This window comes from Quercus lobata, chromosome 4 (assembly GCF_001633185.2).
Source record: "Quercus lobata isolate SW786 chromosome 4, ValleyOak3.0 Primary Assembly, whole genome shotgun sequence".
Lineage (NCBI taxonomy): Eukaryota > Viridiplantae > Streptophyta > Magnoliopsida > Fagales > Fagaceae > Quercus > Quercus lobata.
This window is the reverse complement of record NC_044907.1, coordinates 42564256-42587350: the sequence shown is the minus strand read 5'-3', so window position 1 is coordinate 42587350 and position 23095 is coordinate 42564256. Positions and strand designations below refer to the sequence as shown.

Genomic DNA, 23095 nt, shown 5'->3' with positions numbered 1-23095 from the left:
TTCATTATTTTTTTATGTTAGCACTTTTTTTTATTTTATTTTTTTATTTTTTATGTTAGCACTTTATATTTGATTTTGTGTTCATATTTCTATTAGTAATCTAACAATTTGGTGTCATTCTTTTTTTTTTTTTTCTTTAAAGAAATATTAGGTCTAAATTTTCTGAAATACACGAATTTTGTTATTGTTATAGGCATAAAAGTATATCATGAACAGTCAAATTACTAAAGGAAATTGACGGAAAAAAATTGGCATTTGCCCTTTTTTTAAAAAAAAATCCAGCATTTTGCCCTCTTTCCCAAACTAATTAGGAAAATGTCCTTCTTTTGAAACTTGATTTTCTCAAAATCGAGTTAAGCCCTATAGTGGCGTTTTTAAGGAGTTTATAGCGACATTTTAAGGACCTATAGTGGCGTTTTGTAACTCGATCTCCATGAAGTCGAGTTATAGGTAAAAAAAAAAAAAAAATTGCATGTAACTCGACTTCATGGAGATCGAGTTACAAAACGCCACTATAGGTCCTTAAAATGTCACTATAGGCTTCTTAAAACACCACTATAGGGCTCCAGGATTTTTTTTTTTTTTTTTTATAACTCGATTTTGAAAAAAATTGAGTTTCAAAAGAGGGGCATTTCCCTAATTAGTTTGGGAAATGAGACAAAATGCTGGATTTTTATTTTGAAATGGGCATTTGCCCATTTTCTTCAGAAATTGACACAATATAAAAACGAAATCAAACTTCAAGTGTTTAAATAAAAAATTTTAAAACATAAAGGGGTATAATGAAAATAACACCCCAAATCTTAAGGGTTAGTGTACTTTAGTCTTTTTTTTTAGAGTTGAATCTTTCATGTTTAGTTAAATTGGTGATGATGTGGTAAAATTCAATAGGCTCATTCAAAAAGAAATAGATTAGATTTTAAATACTTCATGGTGTAGTTATTGAAAAACTTCATTGGATTTTAATCACCAAGCATTTGGTTCAAGTGATACCTTAATAGTGATTAGTCTTTATTCATACGTGGTAAAACAAAAATATAAATAAATAAATTGATAATGTTCAACGTGAAAGACTATTATTTTCTAAGATTCTCAATTGAAAGTGATTTCATCCTTGCTTTCTTGGCAAAGAGTAAGGGTTAAGTGAAGAATATTCTATACTGTGTAAAGTTTGAAAATATGAAGAAACCATGAAGTCTCTAGGGAATTATTCATATATTATTCTAGATTAAAAAATACGATATCTCCACAAAAAGAAGGTTGAAAAATGCACCAAGAGTTTTATAACTTAATTGATACTTTTCTATGTTTCTAATGAAATTATATATATATAGTGCACAATAGATTAAGATATTTAAAGTAAAAGACTTTGAAGTAAAATGCTGAAAATAAGAAAGCTTCAAAATAAAAATAGTATAGTAAAAGCAGTTTGTATTTTAACAAAATAAGGTTTCAATAATAGATTAAAACACTTACAGGGGATAGTAGATACAAGGCTTTGAATAGGAATGGAAAAATGTTACAAGCTTATAGGAAGTAGTCTGGAAACTATATGGAATTTGAAACTAGGAAAATTGAGTGATGTCTTAACTTGAAAGGGACATCCCTTTTATAGGCAAAATAAAACACTATTTAAATAGTGAATAATGAACAGTAAAATTGACTTTTTTACTATTCATCATAGGTCAACAAAATTGTCTGCATGTGCTGTCTGGAGGGAATCATCCCCATGGGGAACAGCCAAAGCAAGAGCCATACTCCTATCAGGGAATCCAAGCAGTTTTAGTAACTTTAGCAGAAAATCAATACAGATCAGCAGTTTTATGTGTGTGTGTGTATATATATATATATATATATATACACGCACACAATATATCAGATATATCATGAATAATAAACAATGAAAAATGTACTTCAAGATATGGAAAAATTCACATAATTCCCTCTCTTTAGTCTTTTCAATTGTGTTATGGTGTGGGTTCCAGTTAAGTCAACTAGTAAAACCTTGGATGGTTAAATAAGAGATTTGAGATTTAATCACCACCAATGGCGACGCCACTCAGAGTTCAGGGTGTTCCTAGGAAAACCCTGACTTAAAAAAAAAAATATATATATATATATATATATAATAATAATTTAATTTTTTTTATTTGTTTTCCCTTAAAAAAAAAAAATAGGAACACCCTCAAAATTTTTATGCCAAACAAATTTTGAACTAAAATCTTAAAAAAAAAAAAAAAAAAAAATGGTAACAGAGAATTTGAAAAAAAAAAATGTAATAGAACAAGCCCAAAAAAAAAAAAAGCCCAGCTTCGTTGTGTTGCCATAAGGCGTTGGTACTCAGTCAGTAAGCCAATAGAGGTAGAGACATGGTGGAAAGAGAGTGAGGTAGAGACATGGTGATGACAGGGGCAGCTGGAGAAGAGTCTTGAGACTGAAGACCAGAGAGAGCTTGAAAAGTGAAAAGTGAAAACTAAAGACAAGAAGAGAGTGATCCGGATTTTTTTATTTTTAGTTTGAGTTGATGTTTTTATTTTGCGTGCAAGTCTCATACTAAAGTGCAAGCCAACTGTATACAACCTACCTAAGAACAAATGAGATAAAAAAAAAAAAAAAAAAAAAAAAAAAAAAAAAATTGAAGATAGGTGGTAGATTTTCTACCAATGAGAGAAAGACATGTTAGGCTAAAAAATTAATGAGAGAAAGACATGAGAAAAAATTAATGAGGCAACTAAATACCAATAATTAATAATTTAATTAACTAATACATTATAAAAGGCAAACAAATTAAATTATATTAGACTAAACAATAATTAATAATTTAATAATTAATGAAATCACAATACAACAAATTATAGTTTATAAAAGACAAACAAATTTATAAAACAACTAAACAATAATAATTAATAATTTTATTAATATTTCAAATGAATTTATAGTTTATTGTATAGCTACCTTTGTTCATTTCTTTTCTTTTCATTTTTTTTTTTCCTTTTGAGGTTTTTCGGTGTACAGAATGCAAATTTGTTTTGGTTTTAAGAATTTTTTTTTTTTAAGGCCAAATCTTGAATTTCGGCCAGTATTTACCGAAACACTTGAAATAGACTGAAGTGACTCGAAATTTTTTCAAAGTGGAACAGGAATACCCTAGACAAAATTCCTGGAGTCGCCACTAATCACCACCCAAACAAAAAACTAATTGATGTCTTAATTTGATGATAAAGAACTATAATTAGAAGAGGACGTCATAGGTTAAAACTCTCTTAAAAAAAATATATATATATATATATATATATTGTTTTATGATAGGACAGTTGAAGTCAATACACTCCAGGTGCCTGCAATAAGAATCTATCCAAAACTCACCGTTTTTATACTTTATAGTGAGAAAAATACGGCCATAATTAAAGGCATTTCAATTTTCAAATAGATCAAAGACAGAGAGACCGGTGAGAGGGCAAGGACAAAGAAAGAATGACGGCAGGCTTTTGCCTACTCGGTATGGTTCTCTAAGTTAGATTTTTCTCTCTTTCATCTTATTCATCAATTTATCATTTTGTAAAATTGTTTTCAAAGTTGATTATTATTATTTTTTTGTTCTAAAATCTATTTTTTCCATATATACGTGTGTGTGGGGGCTGGGATTAAGAGCCAATAGGATATGAACAACATTGTTTTACTTATATAAGAGAATTTGAGTAGCTTGGGTTTAGAGTTGAGAGAAATTGCAGCAAAAATTATTACTCAGTTTGAAATGTATTAAGTAATAATTATTATGTTTTTTTAATTTATATTTTGTTAATGATTAGACATACGTTTTATTATTATGTATTCGTTAATTTATTTTCAAATATTTGTATAAATCCTATATTAATAGGTATATATATCAATCTTTATATAATTCTCATTATTAAATGGTGGAATTTTTTTTTTCTCCATACTCTACCCCCAAAGTAAAAATTTTGGTTCCGTCTCTAATTTTTATTATTATTATTGAATCAAATTAATTTATGATTTTGATAATTATAATAAAAAAATATTAGGTATCTATCTTTTGGGATTATTGTTGGCAGATACTTTATCACAGCATGACATATTTGGCACCAGAGAAGCTTGCTTAGACAACTAGACAAGGTAATAAGAAGAAAAAGGATCCAAAGCTGACAGCTAAAACAGCATCAGATCACCTTACTCTACAGGCTAGTTTACACAAAAGTATACAAGTAAAGAAGATGTATATATATGAAAAACAGGGCTAGACATGGCCGCCTAGAGGTTTCAACAAAGTGAATACTGATAATGGAGCTCTGTTTGAAGAAAAGAATATAGGCCAGAGTAGGAGTAGTGGTCACTGGTCAGGGATGAGAATGATAAGGTTGCCGCGGCATTGAGAGGCATTCAATTTGGAAGGGACATATCTAATCAATGAAGCAAAGGGAGCTTCTACCAAAAAAGAAGCAAAGGAAGCACTCAGAGCTCAGAAGCCAGAACTTTAAAAAATGGTATATTTCCTATGTGGGTAGAAACGGTAATAGTGACATATATAGTGTAGCACATTGTACGTTCAACATGTATAAAATATCAATGCATGGATGGAAGAAGTGCCAGACTTTCTTGAAAGGCATATATTAAATGATGTAACACACATTAATTTATATATATAAAGCTCTGCTATGCCTTACATATATTATAAATAAATAAAAAATGAGACCTTTATTTAAAAAGAGAGAGAGAGAGAGAGAGAGACCAACCTTGGAAATCCTGTTTATAATGGTGTAGAATATAGATTATTCTCATTTTTGGATTGTGCTTGCTTTTAATAATTAAACAATAATCGTCAATTTGGTTGAATAGGCTTGCAAATTAGACCCATATCTACTAACCCGCCCAAAAAAAGGATATATGGGTTATAAGAATACCAATCTGTTTTAGTTGAGCTCCTGTCTAATTTTCACCAAATTCAACCGGATCATACCTACACTAGAGCCAATCTATTGCAAAGTTTATATTATAAAATTTTATTTCTATTTTTTAAAGACTCATTTTCAATGAATGTTTATGTACTAAAATAATTTTAAAATTTCTATATTATAGAAGAATATATTATTGATATTCCTTTTCAACTTGACATGGAATTTTCAAATAGAAACATTTTCAGTATTGGATCTATTAATTATATTGAGTATTTTTTAGTAAATCTTCATAATCATTTTATATTTATTTATTTTACACAGTAATTTTCTTTTTATAGGGTTTTTTTTTTTTTTTGATGAAAATAGTTACTCTATTATACACGTTTTTTTTAAGGGGCGTTTGGTTCACTGTGATGTTACATTACACCATAATATTACGTTATTATAATCTTACCTTAATATAATCTCACATTGCTTAAGAAAGTGATGAGATTAAGATGATGTGATATATTTTGTAATTTTAAATTGTAGTAATGTTAGAAAAAATAAAATAAACCAAAAACCTTAATGTCACATCATTGTAATGTACATCACATTAAGGACACAACACAATAAACCAAACACCCTTTTAGCGTATGTGAAATTAAGGACTAGTGGACTTTTAAAATTTATCACCAAAAGATAATCCAAGTTTTAGTTTTGAGTGTTTCCTTAGTTCTTTTATTTGTATTGAATGAAAAGATGAAAAAAATATATATTAAAAATTACGTTTAGGTTTCTTTTTATTCTACTATTTGTTTGCATGTGAAAAAAATACGGATCATGACTTAACCAACCAATTGATGATTGGGTTTGAGTAATAAGAATAACAACTCGTTTAGTTTCACCTGACTTAACCAACCAATTGATGATTGGGTATATGAGTAATAAGTATAACAACTCGTTTAGTTTCATCTATTTTCTACTTGTACCCATTTTGATTAGTATCCAACCGGGGCACACCTTGAATCTGTGATCCGACTCGTTAACCAAGTTTAAGTTGAAGGAAGTATGGTGGTGCGGTGCAAAAATACTACATTTTAGCCAATTAAGTTCAAAATTCATCTACATTATTAAACTATGCAAAATTATGTAAAAATACATAGTTGCTAAGTAACCTTGTAAATTTACATTGACATTATTCATTTTGCATTTTGTTTTTTTTTTTTCTTAGGCTATCCCAATAATGAAAGAAGCGAGTAGATGGTGGTTTTTGTGGGTAAGAAAGAAAAACAATTAAAAAATAATAAAAAAGTTTGATATTTTAATTAAACATAATATAAAATAGATAATTTAATGTGAAGTGTTTTGTAAAGAGAATTGCAAAATAGAAAAAGTAAATTCTTATATTAAAATAGATTGAAATTTTTACATGAACCGATGCAAATGCTTAGTAAGTAAGAAAAAATATGGTTTGGACCGGTTGTTGTGAAATAAATGCACTAATGCTTGGCCCCATAAGGAAGCCGTGAGCACAAAACAATACTGCCATGTCACGTGATTTCATATGACAAACTTCCTCTTGCTTCAAGCAATCTTGCTTGCCGGCGTCCCCATGTAGGTTACTTGTGAAATCAGTCTCTCAATTCAAATTTGATAGTTTAACTACCTAGGGTAAAGAAAAAGAAAAAAGAAGAGGATATATTAACTACAGGTAAAGAGTACACAGTATTTAGCAGAAGAATCCTTAAGATTTTCAAGCTGTAACATGAGACTTCAAGAGTAGTAGCTCCAACTCTAAAGTGCCTAAATGTAACATGTAGATTTGTGTAAAGGTTAGCACCAAGATTTTGTTTTACATGTCTTCGCTTTCATTGTTGTTAACCGAAAACAAGTCAAAAGTCTTAAGGCTTTCTTGGGTGACAACTACTTTTGCTTTCTCTGGAATGTTTTCAAAAGAAAGCAAGTCTCAAGCAAGAGAGACTTTGAGGGGGTTACATAAAGAATAGGTAGAGGTGGGTTTTGTGGGAGCAAAGAAGCCTGGTGACTAATGCAAAAAATGAAGAACATTGGGAGCAGTGGAAGACTGTCAACTGAGGAGAGTGAAGATGAGGATATCTCAAGGTTGGCCATATCTACATTCCAAGCTAAAGAGGAAGAGATTGAGAGGAGGAAGATGGCAGTGAAGGAGAAAGTTGAACTTCAGTTGGGACGTGCCGAAGAAGAATCTAGGCGCTTGGCACAGATTTGGGATGTAAGTTTTTTTTTTTTTTTAAAAGGAACACTAAACTCTTTAAATTTTCTAACTATTACAGAGTTTTGAAGCTATGAAAAGGGAAAAGAAACGTTATTTCATTGAACTTAAATTTTAAGTCTTAACTCTTGATCAAAATTGTTATTCATTCATAGTTTCTCAAAAAAAAAAAAAAAAATTTGTTATTCATTTGCCTTTTATCACACAATCTATTAGGAGCTGGAAGTACTTACAGATCCTATGAGAAAAGAAGTGGCAGCTGTACGTAAGAAGATTGACATGGCTAACAGGGATCTAAAGCCGCTGGGGCAGAGCTGCCAGAAAAAAGTACTTGCTGCTATAACCATTAGTCTTCCTTTAAATCTCATCTTTATCGATTGAATTGTTTCATGTTGCCTTTCTCTGAATATATCCTAGCTTGCACATCGCATGTATCTTTCTTTTTTTCTCTAGTGTTTTTGGAAAGTTTATATTATATAGTTTAATTATCACTATGAGTTTTGCATGTTGATTGGTTGGCTATAGGAGAAAGAATATAAAGAAGCCCTGGAAGCTTTCCAAGAAAAGAACAAAGAAAAAACTCAGCTAATAGCCACATTAATGGAGGTCAGTTACAAACTTGACATTTTACAATGAAAATTACAACATTCTAAATGATGCTCCTCTTTTTATCCCAAAAAAAAAAAAAAAAGAAAAGATGCTCCTCTTGGATTTCTTCTTTACATTTTCAGAAGTTTCTCCCCTACCCCATTTTTGTTTTTCTTTTTAATTGTCTTGTTTGTGATCTTATTTCCAGTTGCTGACAGAGAGTGAGAAACTAAGGATGAAGAAACTTGAGGAGCTGAGCAAGAATGTAGAATCCAGAGAGTGAGAAACTGAGGATGAAGAAACTTGAGAAGCTGAGCAAGAATGTAGAATCCATAAACTAAGATTTACAATACTAATGGGTGGTTTTGCTTGTGAGTCTGTACTAGATTAATTTCCAGAATAGTTGGTGTTGATCTACCTTAAAAATTTCTTGTACTACGAGAATTACATCATGCCATGCCTGAATAGGGTCTGATAAGCACTGAAACAGTCATGCAATAAAATAATGTCATTATGCAGATACACGTTATTGTTACCTCGAAATGTTTCCCTATGCATGTTATGGTCTTTTCAAACCAAGATTTCTTATTCATCCAGGAGACAAGCAAACTAGCAAGTCAATGCATGTTATACTATACAAGGTTCTACACTTCATCTATAGCCCAAATGGTTTTTATTCGTACTTAGCATATCCTGTAACAAACTAATTTTTATGCAACAAGATTGAATGTATTCATCAATTTTACACTCTTTTTGAGTACCTAGGACTAAATCATGTTATTAAAGAAACTTAACTGGATGGCTGATGGGCTAATGAGTGTTAATCCAAACTAAGACAGAACATATAATACCTCTAATAACCTTTCCGTGTTGACAAATATAAGAAGTTTCACAACCATACACCTTTCTGCAGCAAAATCTATGAGAAGTTAGGCTGACACAAAGAGTTCTACAATTCTCAAAATTGCTACTCTAAAAATACCAAAGCATCCTACTGATAAATCTGCACCTGAATAACTCTGATATGTCATGATATTGTAGCACTACTGACTACACACCATTGTGCAAGTAAGGACAATTTTCATTAAAAAAAAAAAAAAAAGATTTGCGGACAATTCTAGACAGTAGCAAATTACAAAGCATGTTGTACGGCACACTGAGACAGGCAAGATTTATAGGACTTTATAATGAATAGGTATTACAAATTTGTATTCAAGCAACACACACACCATTAAAAAAATAAAAAAATAAAAAAAATAATAATAATAAAAACCTGTTTGTACAAGGACTAATGGTTTGAGGTAGTTCCAAGAAGAAGACTCTCCCAACATATTTCATGAGATAAGGAAATCTGGGACACCATTAGGCAATCTTAATTTATTTTCTTATAAAGGAAGACTCCCCATATATTAATTAATCCGAAAGAATCTGTTTGTACTCCGTGAGCAGCAATGGGAGATCATCCATACGTAACTGGAAATCATCAAAGAAGTTGTGATCAATGAAAGCAGAGGAAAATATGGAAGTCCAGAATTTGAATCACACATTGCACCAAAGCATGAGTAAATAAGCAAACCATGAAGGATAATTTAGATGAAAGTTATATTCAATCAGTACATTAATTAGTCCAGCATGTAAACCATGTATAAATATTAAAATAAAATTTTTCCGTTAGTGAAACATTAATTCAGAGAGCAAGATCACTATATATAATGCGGATTCGCACTCGCAAAATGATGTGTGTATTAAGGATCATTTAGGTACTAAAATGCATGGTGGACAAATCTTAAAAATTTTATATGTAAGAATAGAGCATGACTTAATGCCATCTAGATATCAAAATCACCCAAGCCCTATAAAAAATTTGTACAGCTGTCCATAACATCCAAATTGTTTTCTTGCTAGAAAATAGATGGGAGCATGTACATTCAATAAAGGGTGTCATATTTTTCTCAGCAAAAAGTGGCTTAGGCCTTAGATTGCATAACAAAGATCCCCATGATGTTGGTATGCATCATAATGAGGGTCAGTTGAGGGAAATGAGTTCATTAATTAAATACCTTGGGCATGAAATACCCAGACATGAGTACATCAGATCAAAGGTGTTCCTGGATCCCCATTCCAATCGGTCACTAAGTCCTATTGAGGGTGGAGATAAAATGAGGTGGTGTTTGGGGTCGAAGGGGGATATTGATATAAAATCCTTTTATGGTGCATTGAGGGGATCTAGCTCTATTACTTTTCCTTGGAAGGGTGTGAAGGCTCCACGTCGTGTCTTTTTTTGTTTGGACAACTACATGGGGGAAGGTTCTCATAACAGACCATTTGAGGAAAAGAGGCTTCACTATTATGGATTGGTGTTGCCTTTGTAGATGTAATGGGGAGAGTGTGGATCATCTGCTCCTACATTGTGGTGAAAAATCTCAGTTATGGAGCTTTGCCCTTAGATCTTTTGGTGTTTATTGGATTCTACCTATGAGGGTTATCGGCTTACTGGCCAGTTGGAGGAATTGGTTGGGGAAGCATTCTTCAAATGTTTGGAGTTTGGACATTGTGTGATGTGGATTATTTGGAGGGAGAGAAATAATCGAATATTTGAAGATTCGGTGTTTTCTAGGGATAGGATCTTAGCTTTGTTTGCGACCACTTTGTTTGATTGGTCTCATGAATGGGGATTTACTTCTTCAAAATCCATTATGCTGTTTTTAGATTCACTTTCTTCTTGTACATAAGTTGTTTTGTTTTCCTTTGTTGCTTGTACATATTTCCTTCGTTTACTTCATCTCTTTGATGAAGTAGTTTCTTTTTGAAACAAATTTTTATTACCTATCAAAAAGATATACCAGTTACCCTCTCTCTCTCTCTCTCCACCAAATCATTTGTTTCTTATTTTGCAGAACTTCTCTCTAATGTCTCTCCTTTGATGGCTCTAAACTTGCTAAGCCAATCTCAAACCACTTGCAATTGGCTAGGGTCATCTGCATTCCTAGTAAACACTGAATTGGAAATGATCTAAAATGTTCCTCGACAAATCCAAATGATGCTAATGGGTCCAGGCATCTTAATACTAGAATGATGATTTAATTTGACAAACCAAACACACCACAGGGAGGGTCCAGAACTATATCTGATTAAAAAGTAAAATAAAAAAGTATATTTGAGGCATATTCCTCCATTCCAAAGCAAGAATTATACATCTAAATTTAAATTTTTTACATTTTATTTGTTAGAAAGTCAAATATTGACCATGAATAACCAAATAAAAATTAATACACTGAGCTCTTAATGACATGAATATCGTATCTTTCTATATGCCTATTCGATGCTTTTTTTATTTCATCCAAAAAAAGTTACTTAAAAAAAGCTTCTAATACCTACATGCATGGAAAATAAAGGTGTCAGCCCAAAGTCAGCTCAAAAGGAAAAAGGAAAAAAGAAAGACTTGGGTCTAAAAGCCTTGCATGGTTAATACCTGAGAGGCATTTTTAATATGATAAAACCGATAAGCATCTTTTCCAAGCAAACCAACTTCAGCAGAATGCAGATCAGATCCATCATTAGCCCTGTCACTGTTAAAACCCAGAGAACCAGGAAAAGGATTACTTGAACTAAGTTCTGAAGTAGAAAAATCAACCAAATACAGGTGTGAAGCACTCATATTGAATTGAAAACCCTCAAGGATATATCTGGAGAGATCATACAACAGTGAAGAGAAAAATATTTGAAAAAACTGATATGCACCCAATTTAAAACAGAAATGCAATAATTGTTGTTAATGTTATGGATAATAGTTGGAGGCTGAGATGGCCAAGAAAAGTTTAGGAGTCTTTCATGTTATCACTTGCATAGCTAGAAGATAATCTAGCATTGAGAGATGTCAGCTGTTATGATTTAAGTGAACATAAACAAGTGATGGCGCAAAACTTTTTTCTTACAATTGATGACGGGCTATCAAACGTTGGTAGTCACGAAGCAAGGGCCCAAACTCCTTAAGTGGTATAGACCTTGGTATAGCCTTCCTCCAGTGATCACGAAGTGCTTCAATTGCCTTTTTACGACCAAAAAAAAAATTTCAGTTAAAAAAAGCTAAGAGGTGAATAACAAAGTAAACCAAATTTTCTTCAATTTGTTAAACCTGCAAATTACTAGACACTCTTTCTCCAAAAAAACTTGATGCTAGTTCAAGGAATTCTTTATCTTCCAACTCATCTACAATTGGAAACCCAGGACTAGAGAGTGAAACTGAAATTTCTAATCTTCTTTGTAACTCTGAGACAGCAGATTGTTCCCTTTGGCTTCCCTGTCCAACATATGGAAAGATCATTCGCATGATTAAAATCTTAAATTTAACTAGGTACAAGGTGGGCTGTAAAAATAATCATAACACATCAAAGGAATATTAAACTTAAAAGGACAAGTACAAAATTGATTTTGGTTCAAACTCGATTTTGGACCAAAAGCTTAAATGTTGTTTATGTAAAGGGAAATTTGTACTTAAGAAGGATAAGTATAAACTCAATTTTGGTTCAAAATTTGTTTACATAACAGGAATTTATATTGAAACTTTTAAGAATGTCCATACAAATACTTAAACTTGTAATAATACCATGGTTTAAACTTCAACTACCATTTGGACTTTGGTTGATGCAGAAATTCCATAAATTTATAAACTTTGTACATGTTCAGAAACCCGCTACCAGAATGCATCAATGACATAAGATGCACCAGACCAAGAGTTCTCAAAACAATACATTTATCAAAAGGCCAATTTCCTTATATGTGCTCTCGTCTGCATAAGTTATGGAACAGGTCACTACAGACATTGGCATCTGATGCATACCTCTACTTTGTTGCAATTTTTTTTTTTTTTTTTTTTGGGTTACCAAAAAATTGAAATTTAACAAGTTAAACTATTTTTTTGTTACCATTTATTGCAAATTCATAGTTTAAAAGTTCAATATGAAATTGGCAAAAAGATTCAGTCTACTTGAAACAAATACAAGGTAAGGAGATTGCTTGAGCTCCTTGGTCAACAAGCTCAATAGAAAACGCTAGATGTCATTAAAAGTAGCAGCAGTTATACCTCGAGTGCAGATTGGACATTATTATTTGCTATTGCAGCATCCTTATTTTCAGGAATATCATTGGGTGGAGATGCAGTGAACCGCTTTGCAATAGGGTCCTCTACAAAACAATCAGAGTTGACAAAAATTTATTCCACATAGAATCTGCAGAAGTAGAAGTTGATCCATTGGCTTAAATATAATCAAAACCTGTTTGACTTTGGGCCTGGTCATCATTAATTGAAAACCTAATTTCAATTTAATAATGTTACATGAAAACACAAAACTTGCCTTCCACACCATTCTTATAGAAGGGGATGTCATTTGAAGTAGAGATCATTGACAAAAATACTTCTAGTTAAATTGTTACCATGGAAATATGCACCTAACCACATCATAAAGTGTGATATAATAAAATAAAATGGCATTGCATACAACATTATGCAATTCCTTACAGAGTAGGAAAAAGATTACAGTGCCTGACCATCATAACTGAAAAACCTAACTTCAATTTTATAATCATATGTTGTATAATAAAAGTCGGGTCATCCAAGCCGTGGTTAGGCAAGTGTCCATCTTCTCTATGCAACAAGTAACTACAATCTCCTTGCGCCAAGTGGCTGCCCTTTATTAAAGACTTGAATAAATTACATAATTCCCCAATAGTTCGTGGTTATTACAAATTAGTCCCTAAATTTTAACTAGAATCATTAACTTTTTTTTAAATTGTTACAATTCACACCTCTCAATTTGTCTCTATCAACTAAAAGTAACAGCTATTCGTATAAGTTGTGACTAATACATCTTAACATAACCATTTCATGTGAAACTATAAGACCTCTAGTAGACTAAACGAAAATAGTAAAATTGCGTAATAATTGGTCATTTAGTTACTGGAGCCTCTTTTTTTGCCAAAGTTTATTTTTTATTTTTGATAATTCAATAGTTAACAAATGTGGGAGGTGGGGGTGGGGGGGGGGGGTGGGGTTGTGCTAATCTTGGATGTCTTTGTTGGAAATTCCAGAAGGTGTCAATTAAATTGCAAGGCTCTTGGCCTATTGCCAAAGCTTCAAAACGTTTAAAAAATACTAAAAACATAATATTCAACTACCAATAGTTTTTAGAAATCTAATAAAAGTTTCAAAATTTATATTATTTTAATAATCTGCTTTAATTTTTTGTTTTAATAATAAAAATTTGGGTTTTACACGTTGTGCTTGCATTATGTGACTCATTATAAGTATATTAAAATTATTAACATAGTTTGCTTTATGCGAAACTCTATTATCAATTTTTAAAATTAAAAAAAAAAAAAAAAACAAACAAAGAAAAAAACTACTCTGATTAAAAACAAATTATCAAAAAGTTTCAATTTGTCATGTAACTTAAAACCATTATTATATTATTTGATTTTAACAATATTATTGAAATATTTTCTTTAGTTTGGATATAATTCTTAATTAAGCAGTGCATCATGAGATTTATTAGAAATATTTACTTAATTAAATAGCCCCATCCCCTCCCCACCCCAAGAGCACTTGAACCTGGGTCCTAAAACCTCCCCCCCCACCCAAGCCTTATGGCTTAGGGAAGTACCAACTCGCCCAACATGCCAGTGCATCATGCGTGCTAACAGTAGTGTTACATAAACCAAATAACTAGACATAATCAAGATTCATAAAAATCAATCACTTGCATAACATATTTTGGTAATTCAACAAAATCCCTTCTAGCTAATCATTATGATAGAAAATGAATGTAATCTAAAGAGGAAATGATATTGCATACAACATTCTGTAAATTCTCCAATCAAAAGATCTGTTGGAGACAAACTGATGTATTATCAAGAAGATTTTGTCATACAAGAATCAAATTAACGGTTTGGATGTTTAGAAATTATCCCAGTGAAAATCTGAAAAGAAAAAAGGTATCATTTATCAAACAACAACTAAATGACTCAATAAATAAAGTAATTCAAAGCAAATCGGTACCTTCTGGGACCAACCACCACAGATCACCAAAGGTTGATTTGCCATCAAACCCACCAATTAATAGATGACGTGAACCAATAGACGTCATAGAGTGGTATGCCCGGGCAGCAGGGGGCTCGTTGCCAGTCGGTAAGCGCTTCCATTGTGCAGACACTAATTGCAAAAAAGAAACACAATTTTTTCAATAAACAACTACATATGAAACAGTAATTTCTATAGCTTGTTTCAACCATGCTAGCAAAATTTCACTGATGAAATGTTGAAACTGGTTTTACAGGTGTTGCTGTTATTAATATTATCATTTCTTTATAGAAAAAAAGAAGTAAAAATCAACATGTGAAAGTTGCAAGCATATCATATATCCACTTTTCAGTTCCGCTAGTAACAAAAAGGACCATAAAAAATACAGTCATACACCATGTTTCTTCATCAAAGAAGTCTGTAAGTTACACTTTGTGTGTTGCTTATTTCTAAAACAAGTTATGAAAAATCTTTGTTACAACATTGGGGCTTTTCCATGAAACCAAACAACGCATGCATTATTGTCAGATAATCAAAACCATTTTTGGCTATAACACATTTGAACAGCCCCCACTAGGTATCTTGTGAGGTGCATGTCCATAGAGAAACCATGTAGAAAAAAGTAAAATGTTCCACTAATGTCCTTTAATCTATAGTTCTGAAAATGACCTCTCTCACACCACTATTTTTTTTTTTTTTTTGAATTTAAAAGGCACAATGTAATTTCACAAGTAAATGTCACACTTCGAAGAAAACTGTTTAAAAAATAAAAACAAACAACTTCATACAGGTAATAATCAGAATATCTATAGCAAAAACAATATAGAAGGTTCATTAACATCATGATAACACATCCAGCACATATCTGCTAGGAATCCAACCAGCAAAGTTGTAAAGCACTCACACCGATCTAAAACAATGCTGTCATTGTAATAAATGTCATAACGACTCAACCAACCACCAGTCCCATGACCTCCAAATAACAACAGCTGCAAAGAAAAAATTTTAGCAGTAACATACAAGGAACTATAAAGAAAAAAGTTTCAGCATTGACAACACATGAACAGAAATCAACAAGAAGAATATAAAGGCTGCTGAAGACGTCATTACATAGTGCCCTCCGGAGGTCACAGTATGACCACAGCGAGGAGAAGGAGCTTGACCTGGAAGCTTCAACTGGGTCCATCCAGGCGTTTCATTCTCTTCCTTCCACAACAAAGAAATGACATAAATTCAACTTAGTTTACAAAAGAACTTCTAATAGAACTATTTTTATTATTCTCTAACACTCAAGAACTGACTGAGAAATATCAATTCAAAAAAGGCATATGCAGGCAAGGATTTCTTATAAGTACTTATTAGAAGACAGAAATACACCTCATTGTCAAATAAACATGGACTTCTCCACAAATTAAATTCAGAGAACAGTTTCTTAATAGTATTTATCAGAAACAAATTTACACAATACATCCATTAATCTATAGAAGAGATTCATTCATTTTACGCATCTTTTGGCAGATGGCTTTGTACACTGAGATTCCAACCACTGCTTTCAACATATTTATTCTTCAAGAATATTTCCAAATTAGAGCCACATTGGATTTCTTGTGTGTATATATCACACATCAGTGTTATCATGTTCCATGTAGCATTGGCAGGTAAAATCCATCACATAGATTGGGATCTATATCTACTACATGAATGGAAGTCTAACACCAGAACTGTGTATTACATTACTTTTAGGAATTCATTATCTGCCATATCATTATGTAATTATAACTGCAATCCATTGCAATCATTCTATTCACAATAATGGATTGGTACCTTAGTCACAGTATCTTTTCAAGATAGGTGATCTTCCACATGTTTTGTAAAGGAACTAAGAATATTATGTTGATATACACTTGATCTGGAACTTGTGGAATAACATATTAAGAACAAAGAAATATGTAACCCAAATGAAATTATGAAATCAAGAAAAAGAGATTTGCCAAGCATAATGCAAAGCAAAGCTATATGATATATGCCACAACACCACTCACATCAATTTATTTGATGAAAATTTTAGAATACGTTCAGATTACTAAAGAGGATTAGAAAAAAAGGGAAGGAAAAAAAAAAAAAGAAGTAAACAAAAGTAACTATTAACCTTCTTCAATAAGACCCTTCAAGCCCCATAAATCACCCATAATTGGCCCACCACCTCCTATTTAAGTCAAGAAAAAGCAGCCGTGTCAGTTACAAACATCTTAAATGAACACAAGCAAGTAAATAACCTACTATATAAGTATCTGAAATGTAATTAATTTAAACATTCTTTATAATAATTCACAGCATAGATGCCTTTAGTAACAGAGATATGAGAAGTATATGAAATGACAAAGTTGATAACAATGGTATCAAATGTATATCTCTCTGCACCCTCACAAAAAATGGCAACTTTTGAATGAAATTTTTTTTTTTTTTTTTTTTTTGATAGGTAAAGAAAGAAGCAAGAAACAAAGTAAATACAAAATTTGAAACGTAATTAATTTAAACATTCTTTATAATAATTCACAGCATAGATGCCTTTAGTAACAGAGATATAAGAAGTATCTGAAATGACAAAGTTGATAACAATGGTATCAAATGTACATCTCTCTGCACCCTCACAAAAAATGGCAACTTTTGAATACAATTTTTTATTATTATTATTTTTTTTTGATAGGTAAAGAAAGAAGCAAGAAACAAAGTAAATGCAAAATTTTAAATTCAATAATGACTCATCACCAAACATTGTTTCTAAGCAATTATAAAACCTAATCCCTATGTGAGCAGACAGAATGCTACTTCACCTCTGCCACCATAGACAAGCAACCTTTTCTCCACCATAGTAGCTGTGTGGCCACATCTAGGTGGTGGTAATGATCCAGATACCGACAGCTCCATCCATTCTAGTGATACTGTTTCACAGAGCAAATCATATAGAATCTACTTTTAGTTTCCACCATTATAAAACATTCTCTCCTTAAATTTTTCAGGAAGAGAACATAAAATAAATCTGAAAAGACATAGAAAAGAGGTTACTTGTGTCCAAGACATACACATCTGATAACCACCTTTTACCATCCCAGCCACCATACCTGCACTCAATCACATCTTGCTTTATATAAAGTTGTGGAGAAAATCATTCCGCTTTTTTGTTTTTTGATAAGTCAAATACCTAAGATCTACACCAGTTATTTGACGAATAACGCTGCAGAGAGAAATATTGACACTCACATAACAATTTTCCGGTTCCCAATGGCTGAAGCTGCAGCAAAATCTCGTGGTGAAGGTAAGTCACCAAAACTGGTGAGCTCAGACCACTGCCATATATCTGGAATAAACATAACTTCCATAAATCCCGGTAAGTCGTAAAACAAGCACTAGTATATGAATTTTGTGACACATCAATCATTACTATGTTTTCCTGAAGCTGCTATATAAGATTCTTACCTGTATCTAGAACCCAAAAGTCACCCAACCTGAAAATCCATCCTCAGCATTAATAACAAGACTGAATTTAGAGCTACAAAGCACAAAACCCATGGACAGCAAGCATAAAGTAGAGCATGTGCACAAACCTTTTGCTACCATAACGCCCACCAAATATGAACATGTGACAATCAATTGCAACAGCAATGTGAAATGCCCGTGGGCTTGGACCTACCTGGTCCTCAGGCCCACTTCCAGTGCACTCTGGCTGAAACCAAAGTTTGTTATCTGAAGATCAAAAACCAAGGATTGAGAATCTGGAATCACATTCAAACCCCACCCCCCCCCCCCCTCTCTCCCAAAAAAAGGTCAAGCAGCACTAAATTAATGTATGCTAGTGTATCCTCTGTCTCTTTCTCTGAAACACACATGCACACTCCCCAAATACAGTCACTATATTAACATATTGTAGCTAGGGTGAATAAAAATTCATGAAAGAGACCCACAGGCTCCAGGTTAAGTCTTCAATTTGGAACCATAACTAATTCTCTCCCAGGAACAATAATACCCTAGGGGCCAGGGTGCCCCAGAAGAGCAATACAATCAAGAGGCCCAAAATTAATGCATGTCTATATCCACTTTGTCTGTCTGAAATTCACATTAGGGCTAGTCAAGCCCACCCAAGCACGAGCTGCGTGACCAATGCCACCTGACCCAGACCAATCCAAAGGCTTGTGGTTGACTTGGAGGGCCAGGGCAAGCAAGCATTAGGGGGTAGCTTTTAATTTCTTTGGTATTTCAGGCATGTCTCATGTGAGGTAATTGAAAACCTAAGGACCCCAATCTGAGCGAAAAATTTATATATTTAAGATAGATGAACCCAATCCTTCTCTCTCTCTCTCTCTCTGTGTAGTGACAAACATGTAGATGGTCTTCCTCTACTTTCCCCTTTTATTTTAATTGGCAAGTTTTCGCACACACAAAGTGGGATTTTGAACCCTGGCGCTTACCCTCCACCGTTTTTTATGCTCTACCAATTTGTTCTCAGTTCTTACCCTCCACCGTTTTCTCCCTCTCTTCAACTTACCCTCTACCCCATTTTCCTTAATCTATTTGGCTTGTGAGAAAATGCGTAAAAAATGAGAGAACATATCAGATTCCTTAAAACCCGAGATTCAACTGATAACCAACCATCCTATTAACACTTGTTAACAGGTGGTTACACTCATCTTGTCGGTCAAACAACAGGTGGAGGCATCCTTCACATAACAGGATTCAGTAGACCGGTGATTTGACAACCTCCCCCCCACCCCCCGGAACCTCCTCTCTCAACCCAAGCCCAAACAATCTGTGATCTCCCTTAACTCACATACACACCAAATAGAATAACAACAACCAAGCTTTCTCTCCTCGTGCTTTGCTTCCCACCATTGTCCATGTCTCCACAGTTATACTAGTACTCAAATCCGGAAAATCAGATTCAAAGCTGAGTTCCTTTTTTTTTTAATCATTGTTTTATTTTCTATGTGATTTTGTTTATGAGTTTGGCTTCATTTTTGCCGTACTAATTTTTTTTTGTTTTGTTTATCTTCTTAAAAAAATAACCTATGATCACCTATAAAATATAATTAAGAAAAGCAAAAAAAAAAAAAAAAGTTTGCGTGAGTGCCTGCGAGGTTGGGGAGGAGTGCCACCGAAATCGGAAGAAGAAGCTCGAACCCAGTAATGCATTTTTTGTCTTCTCTCTCTGAGTGTGTGTGTGTCTTCACTCCCTGATTGGTCCAATGTCCAAAGGTTTCAATGAAGAAGGAGTTATCAATCCAATTTTGTCACAAATTTTGCCTTTCAGGGCTGAGAATGTGATCATCACACTCCTCTATTGCACCAATTAAATTCAACAGTTGAGTTGTGAAAATAAATTATATTTCACTATTCTTTTTTTTTTTTTTTTTTTTTCATAATTTATTTTATAAATAAGTTCTCAAAATATTTTTAAAATTATTAAGGTTTCTTATAGTTTAAAATAAAATAATAAAATATGAGATTTAGACCAAATAAATATATTATAAAAAATTAAAAATATTATAATATTTTATTGTTGTCACAATATTTTTATAATTATAAAAATATAAAATAAAAAAAAATATTAAGTACACATAAATAGATGTCACATTAGAGAGGTCTGTTGCTATGGGATAAGAGTATGAGAGAAGAGCTAAAGGAAAAGAAGGAGAGATCGTGAATGAAAAAATTAAAAATTAAAATAAATCTGTTATATAGTGTCTCAATCAAATTAGCAGAGTTTCTTACATTATTTAATTTATGATATTGCTACTCAAAAGTTCTTTTTAAAAACTGAAAACTACTTTTCAAGAGTTCCCTAAAGAGTACCATTCATAATTATTAAACTCAAAGCAACCTAATCGATTGGCCAAATTGGAAACTCGGTGACCTGACACCTAGAGTGGTCTGGGAGTTTTAATGGACCTTTCTACATAAGATCCAGTCAAACTTGGTAGCTTGGGCTTGTGAAATTTATAAAATTATATATATATATATATATATATATAGGTATACTTTATCGGCTTTTTTTATATTGGTTTATGGGTTATAATATGATAATTAAAAAAAAAAAAAATTGCACTTCTCTGTCTACTTACTTACCTCCAAGGACTCTCATTCTATCAAAAGATTACCATGTTATTGTGAAACCTTGATTTTGAATTATAATTGCTAGTTTAATTTAGGCATATGCCTATTTTTTTAATTTACTTTATGTTATGATTTCTTTTTCTTTTTCTTTTTTTGAGACAAATGATAGAAAAAAGATATGTTATGATTTCTTAAACATATATATATATATATATATATGTATGTTTTTTTAATTTTATTTGACCTTACAATTCAACTAGTAACCTACTAGTTGAACTGGTGTCCCAATGACCTGACTCATATATACTAGGTCAATGTCCAGACCGAATTTAATAACCATGGTACAAATATTGTATAGACCACGATATCGCTGAGCAACTTCTTGTTGAGAAGTCCATTGAACACAGCCACCTTGATTTGCCAATGTTGATCACGCACTACAAAAAAGGGACCTATAGTGACGTTTCGGTTTTGTGGGAGCAAAGAAGCCTGGTGACTAATGCAAAAAATGAAGAACATTGGGAGCAGTGGAAGACTGTCAACTGAGGAGAGTGAAGATGAGGATATCTCAAGGTTGGCCATATCTACATTCCAAGCTAAAGAGGAAGAGATTGAGAGGAGGAAGATGGCAGTGAAGGAGAAAGTTGAACTTCAGTTGGGACGTGCCGAAGAAGAATCTAGGCGCTTGGCACAGATTTGGGATGTAAGTTTTTTTTTTTTTTTAAAAGGAACACTAAACTCTTTAAATTTTCTAACTATTACAGAGTTTTGAAGCTATGAAAAGGGAAAAGAAACGTTATTTCATTGAACTTAAATTTTAAGTCTTAACTCTTGATCAAAATTGTTATTCATTCATAGTTTCTCAAAAAAAAAAAAAAAAATTTGTTATTCATTTGCCTTTTATCACACAATCTATTAGGAGCTGGAAGTACTTACAGATCCTATGAGAAAAGAAGTGGCAGCTGTACGTAAGAAGATTGACATGGCTAACAGGGATCTAAAGCCGCTGGGGCAGAGCTGCCAGAAAAAAGTACTTGCTGCTATAACCATTAGTCTTCCTTTAAATCTCATCTTTATCGATTGAATTGTTTCATGTTGCCTTTCTCTGAATATATCCTAGCTTGCACATGGCATGTATCTTTCTTTTTTTCTCTAGTGTTTTTGGAAAGTTTATATTATATAGTTTAATTATCACTATGAGTTTTGCATGTTGATTGGTTGGCTATAGGAGAAAGAATATAAAGAAGCCCTGGAAGCTTTCCAAGAAAAGAACAAAGAAAAAACCCAGCTAATAGCCACATTAATGGAGGTCAGTTACAAACTTGACATTTTACAATGAAAATTACGACATTCTAAATGATGCTCCTCTTTTTATCCAAAAATAAAAAGATGCTCCTCTTGGATTTCTTCTTCACATTTTCAGAAGTTTCTCCCCTACCCCATTTTTGTTTTTCTTTTTAATTGTCTTGTTTGTGATCTTATTTCCAGTTGCTGACAGAGAGTGAGAAACTCCAGAATAGTAGGTGTTGATCTACCTTTAAAATTTCTTGTACTACGAGAATTACATCATGCCATGCCTGAATAGGGTCTGGTAAGCACTAAAACAGTCATGCAATAAAATAATGTCATTACGCAGATACACATTATTGTTACCTCGAAATGTTTCCCTATGCATATTATGGTATTTTCAAACCAAGATTTCTTATTCATCCAGGAGACAAGCAAACTAGCAAGTCAATGCATGTTATACTACACAAGGTTTTACACTTCATCTATAGCCCAAATGGTTTTTATTCGTACTTAGCATATCCTGTTACAAACTAATTTTTATGCAACAAGATTGAATGTATTCATCAATTTTACACTCTTTTTAAGTACCTAGGACTAAAACATGTTATTAAAGAAACTTAACTCGATGGCTGATGGGCTAATGAGTTTTAATCCAAACTAAGACAGAACATATAATACCTCTAATAACCTTTCCGTGTTGACAAATATAAGAAGTTTCACAACCATACACCTTTCTGCAGCAAAATCTATGAGAAGTTAGGCTGACACAAAGAGTTCTACAATTCTCAAAATTGCCACTCTAAAAATTCCAAAGCATCCTACTGATAAATCTGCACCTGAATAACTCTGATATGTCATGATATTGTAGCACTACTGACTACACACCAT

General features: G+C 32.5%; 3 protein-coding genes across 4 annotated transcripts; 2 read left to right on the top strand and 1 right to left on the bottom strand.

Moving 5' to 3' along the window:
• The first annotated feature begins 6761 nt into the window (after nucleotides 1–6761).
• On the top strand, nucleotides 6762–22556 carry LOC115984125. Of its 2 annotated transcripts, XR_004090385.1 has the most exons (5): nucleotides 6880–7146; nucleotides 7363–7473; nucleotides 7672–7752; nucleotides 7943–8140; nucleotides 22441–22556. XR_004090385.1 is itself a non-coding variant. In XM_031107040.1 (4 exons), exons 1-4 carry the CDS (start codon nucleotides 6943–6945, stop codon nucleotides 8015–8017), a joined length of 471 nt encoding a protein of 156 aa, XP_030962900.1. In that variant the 5' UTR covers nucleotides 6762–6942; the 3' UTR covers nucleotides 8018–8313. The 2 variants fall into 2 exon arrangements, 1 of the variants encoding a protein (XP_030962900.1); XM_031107040.1 differs by lacking the exon at nucleotides 22441–22556 and having other exon boundaries at nucleotides 6762–7146; nucleotides 7943–8313.
• Nucleotides 6872–22447, top strand: LOC115985225. Its single transcript, XM_031108193.1, has 5 exons — nucleotides 6872–6935; nucleotides 21410–21620; nucleotides 21837–21947; nucleotides 22146–22226; nucleotides 22406–22447. The coding sequence occupies exons 2-5, from the start codon at nucleotides 21417–21419 to the stop codon at nucleotides 22445–22447; spliced, it is 438 nt and encodes a 145-aa protein (XP_030964053.1). The 5' UTR covers nucleotides 6872–6935; nucleotides 21410–21416.
• On the bottom strand, nucleotides 9017–18560 carry LOC115985227 (protein GLUTELIN PRECURSOR ACCUMULATION 3-like; the record flags this gene model as incomplete). Its single annotated transcript, XM_031108194.1, has 14 exons — nucleotides 9017–9207; nucleotides 11207–11303; nucleotides 11670–11782; nucleotides 11870–12034; nucleotides 12818–12918; nucleotides 14789–14941; nucleotides 15714–15798; nucleotides 15920–16011; nucleotides 16959–17015; nucleotides 17644–17751; nucleotides 17876–17931; nucleotides 18071–18167; nucleotides 18287–18315; nucleotides 18415–18560. Coding segments are annotated over 14 exons (1359 nt in total), but the record flags the coding sequence as incomplete, so codon positions are not given.
• Nucleotides 22557–23095: the final 539 nt, after the last annotated feature.

What these genes read in the sequence shown, in the direction of transcription:
- LOC115985225 (XM_031108193.1), top strand. Translation starts at nt 21,417, where the DNA reads ATGCAAAAAATGAAGAACATTGGGAGCAGTGGAAGACTGTCAACTGAG. An exon ending in GCTTGGCACAGATTTGGGAT is followed by an intron (nt 21,621 to 21,836) that starts GTAAGTTTTTTT and finishes ACAATCTATTAG; the next exon opens with GAGCTGGAAGTACTTACAGA. An exon ending in TAATAGCCACATTAATGGAG is followed by an intron (nt 22,227 to 22,405) that starts GTCAGTTACAAA and finishes TCTTATTTCCAG; the next exon opens with TTGCTGACAGAGAGTGAGAA.
- LOC115984125 (XM_031107040.1), top strand. Translation starts at nt 6,943, where the DNA reads ATGCAAAAAATGAAGAACATTGGGAGCAGTGGAAGACTGTCAACTGAG. An exon ending in GCTTGGCACAGATTTGGGAT is followed by an intron (nt 7,147 to 7,362) that starts GTAAGTTTTTTT and finishes ACAATCTATTAG; the next exon opens with GAGCTGGAAGTACTTACAGA. An exon ending in TAATAGCCACATTAATGGAG is followed by an intron (nt 7,753 to 7,942) that starts GTCAGTTACAAA and finishes TCTTATTTCCAG; the next exon opens with TTGCTGACAGAGAGTGAGAA.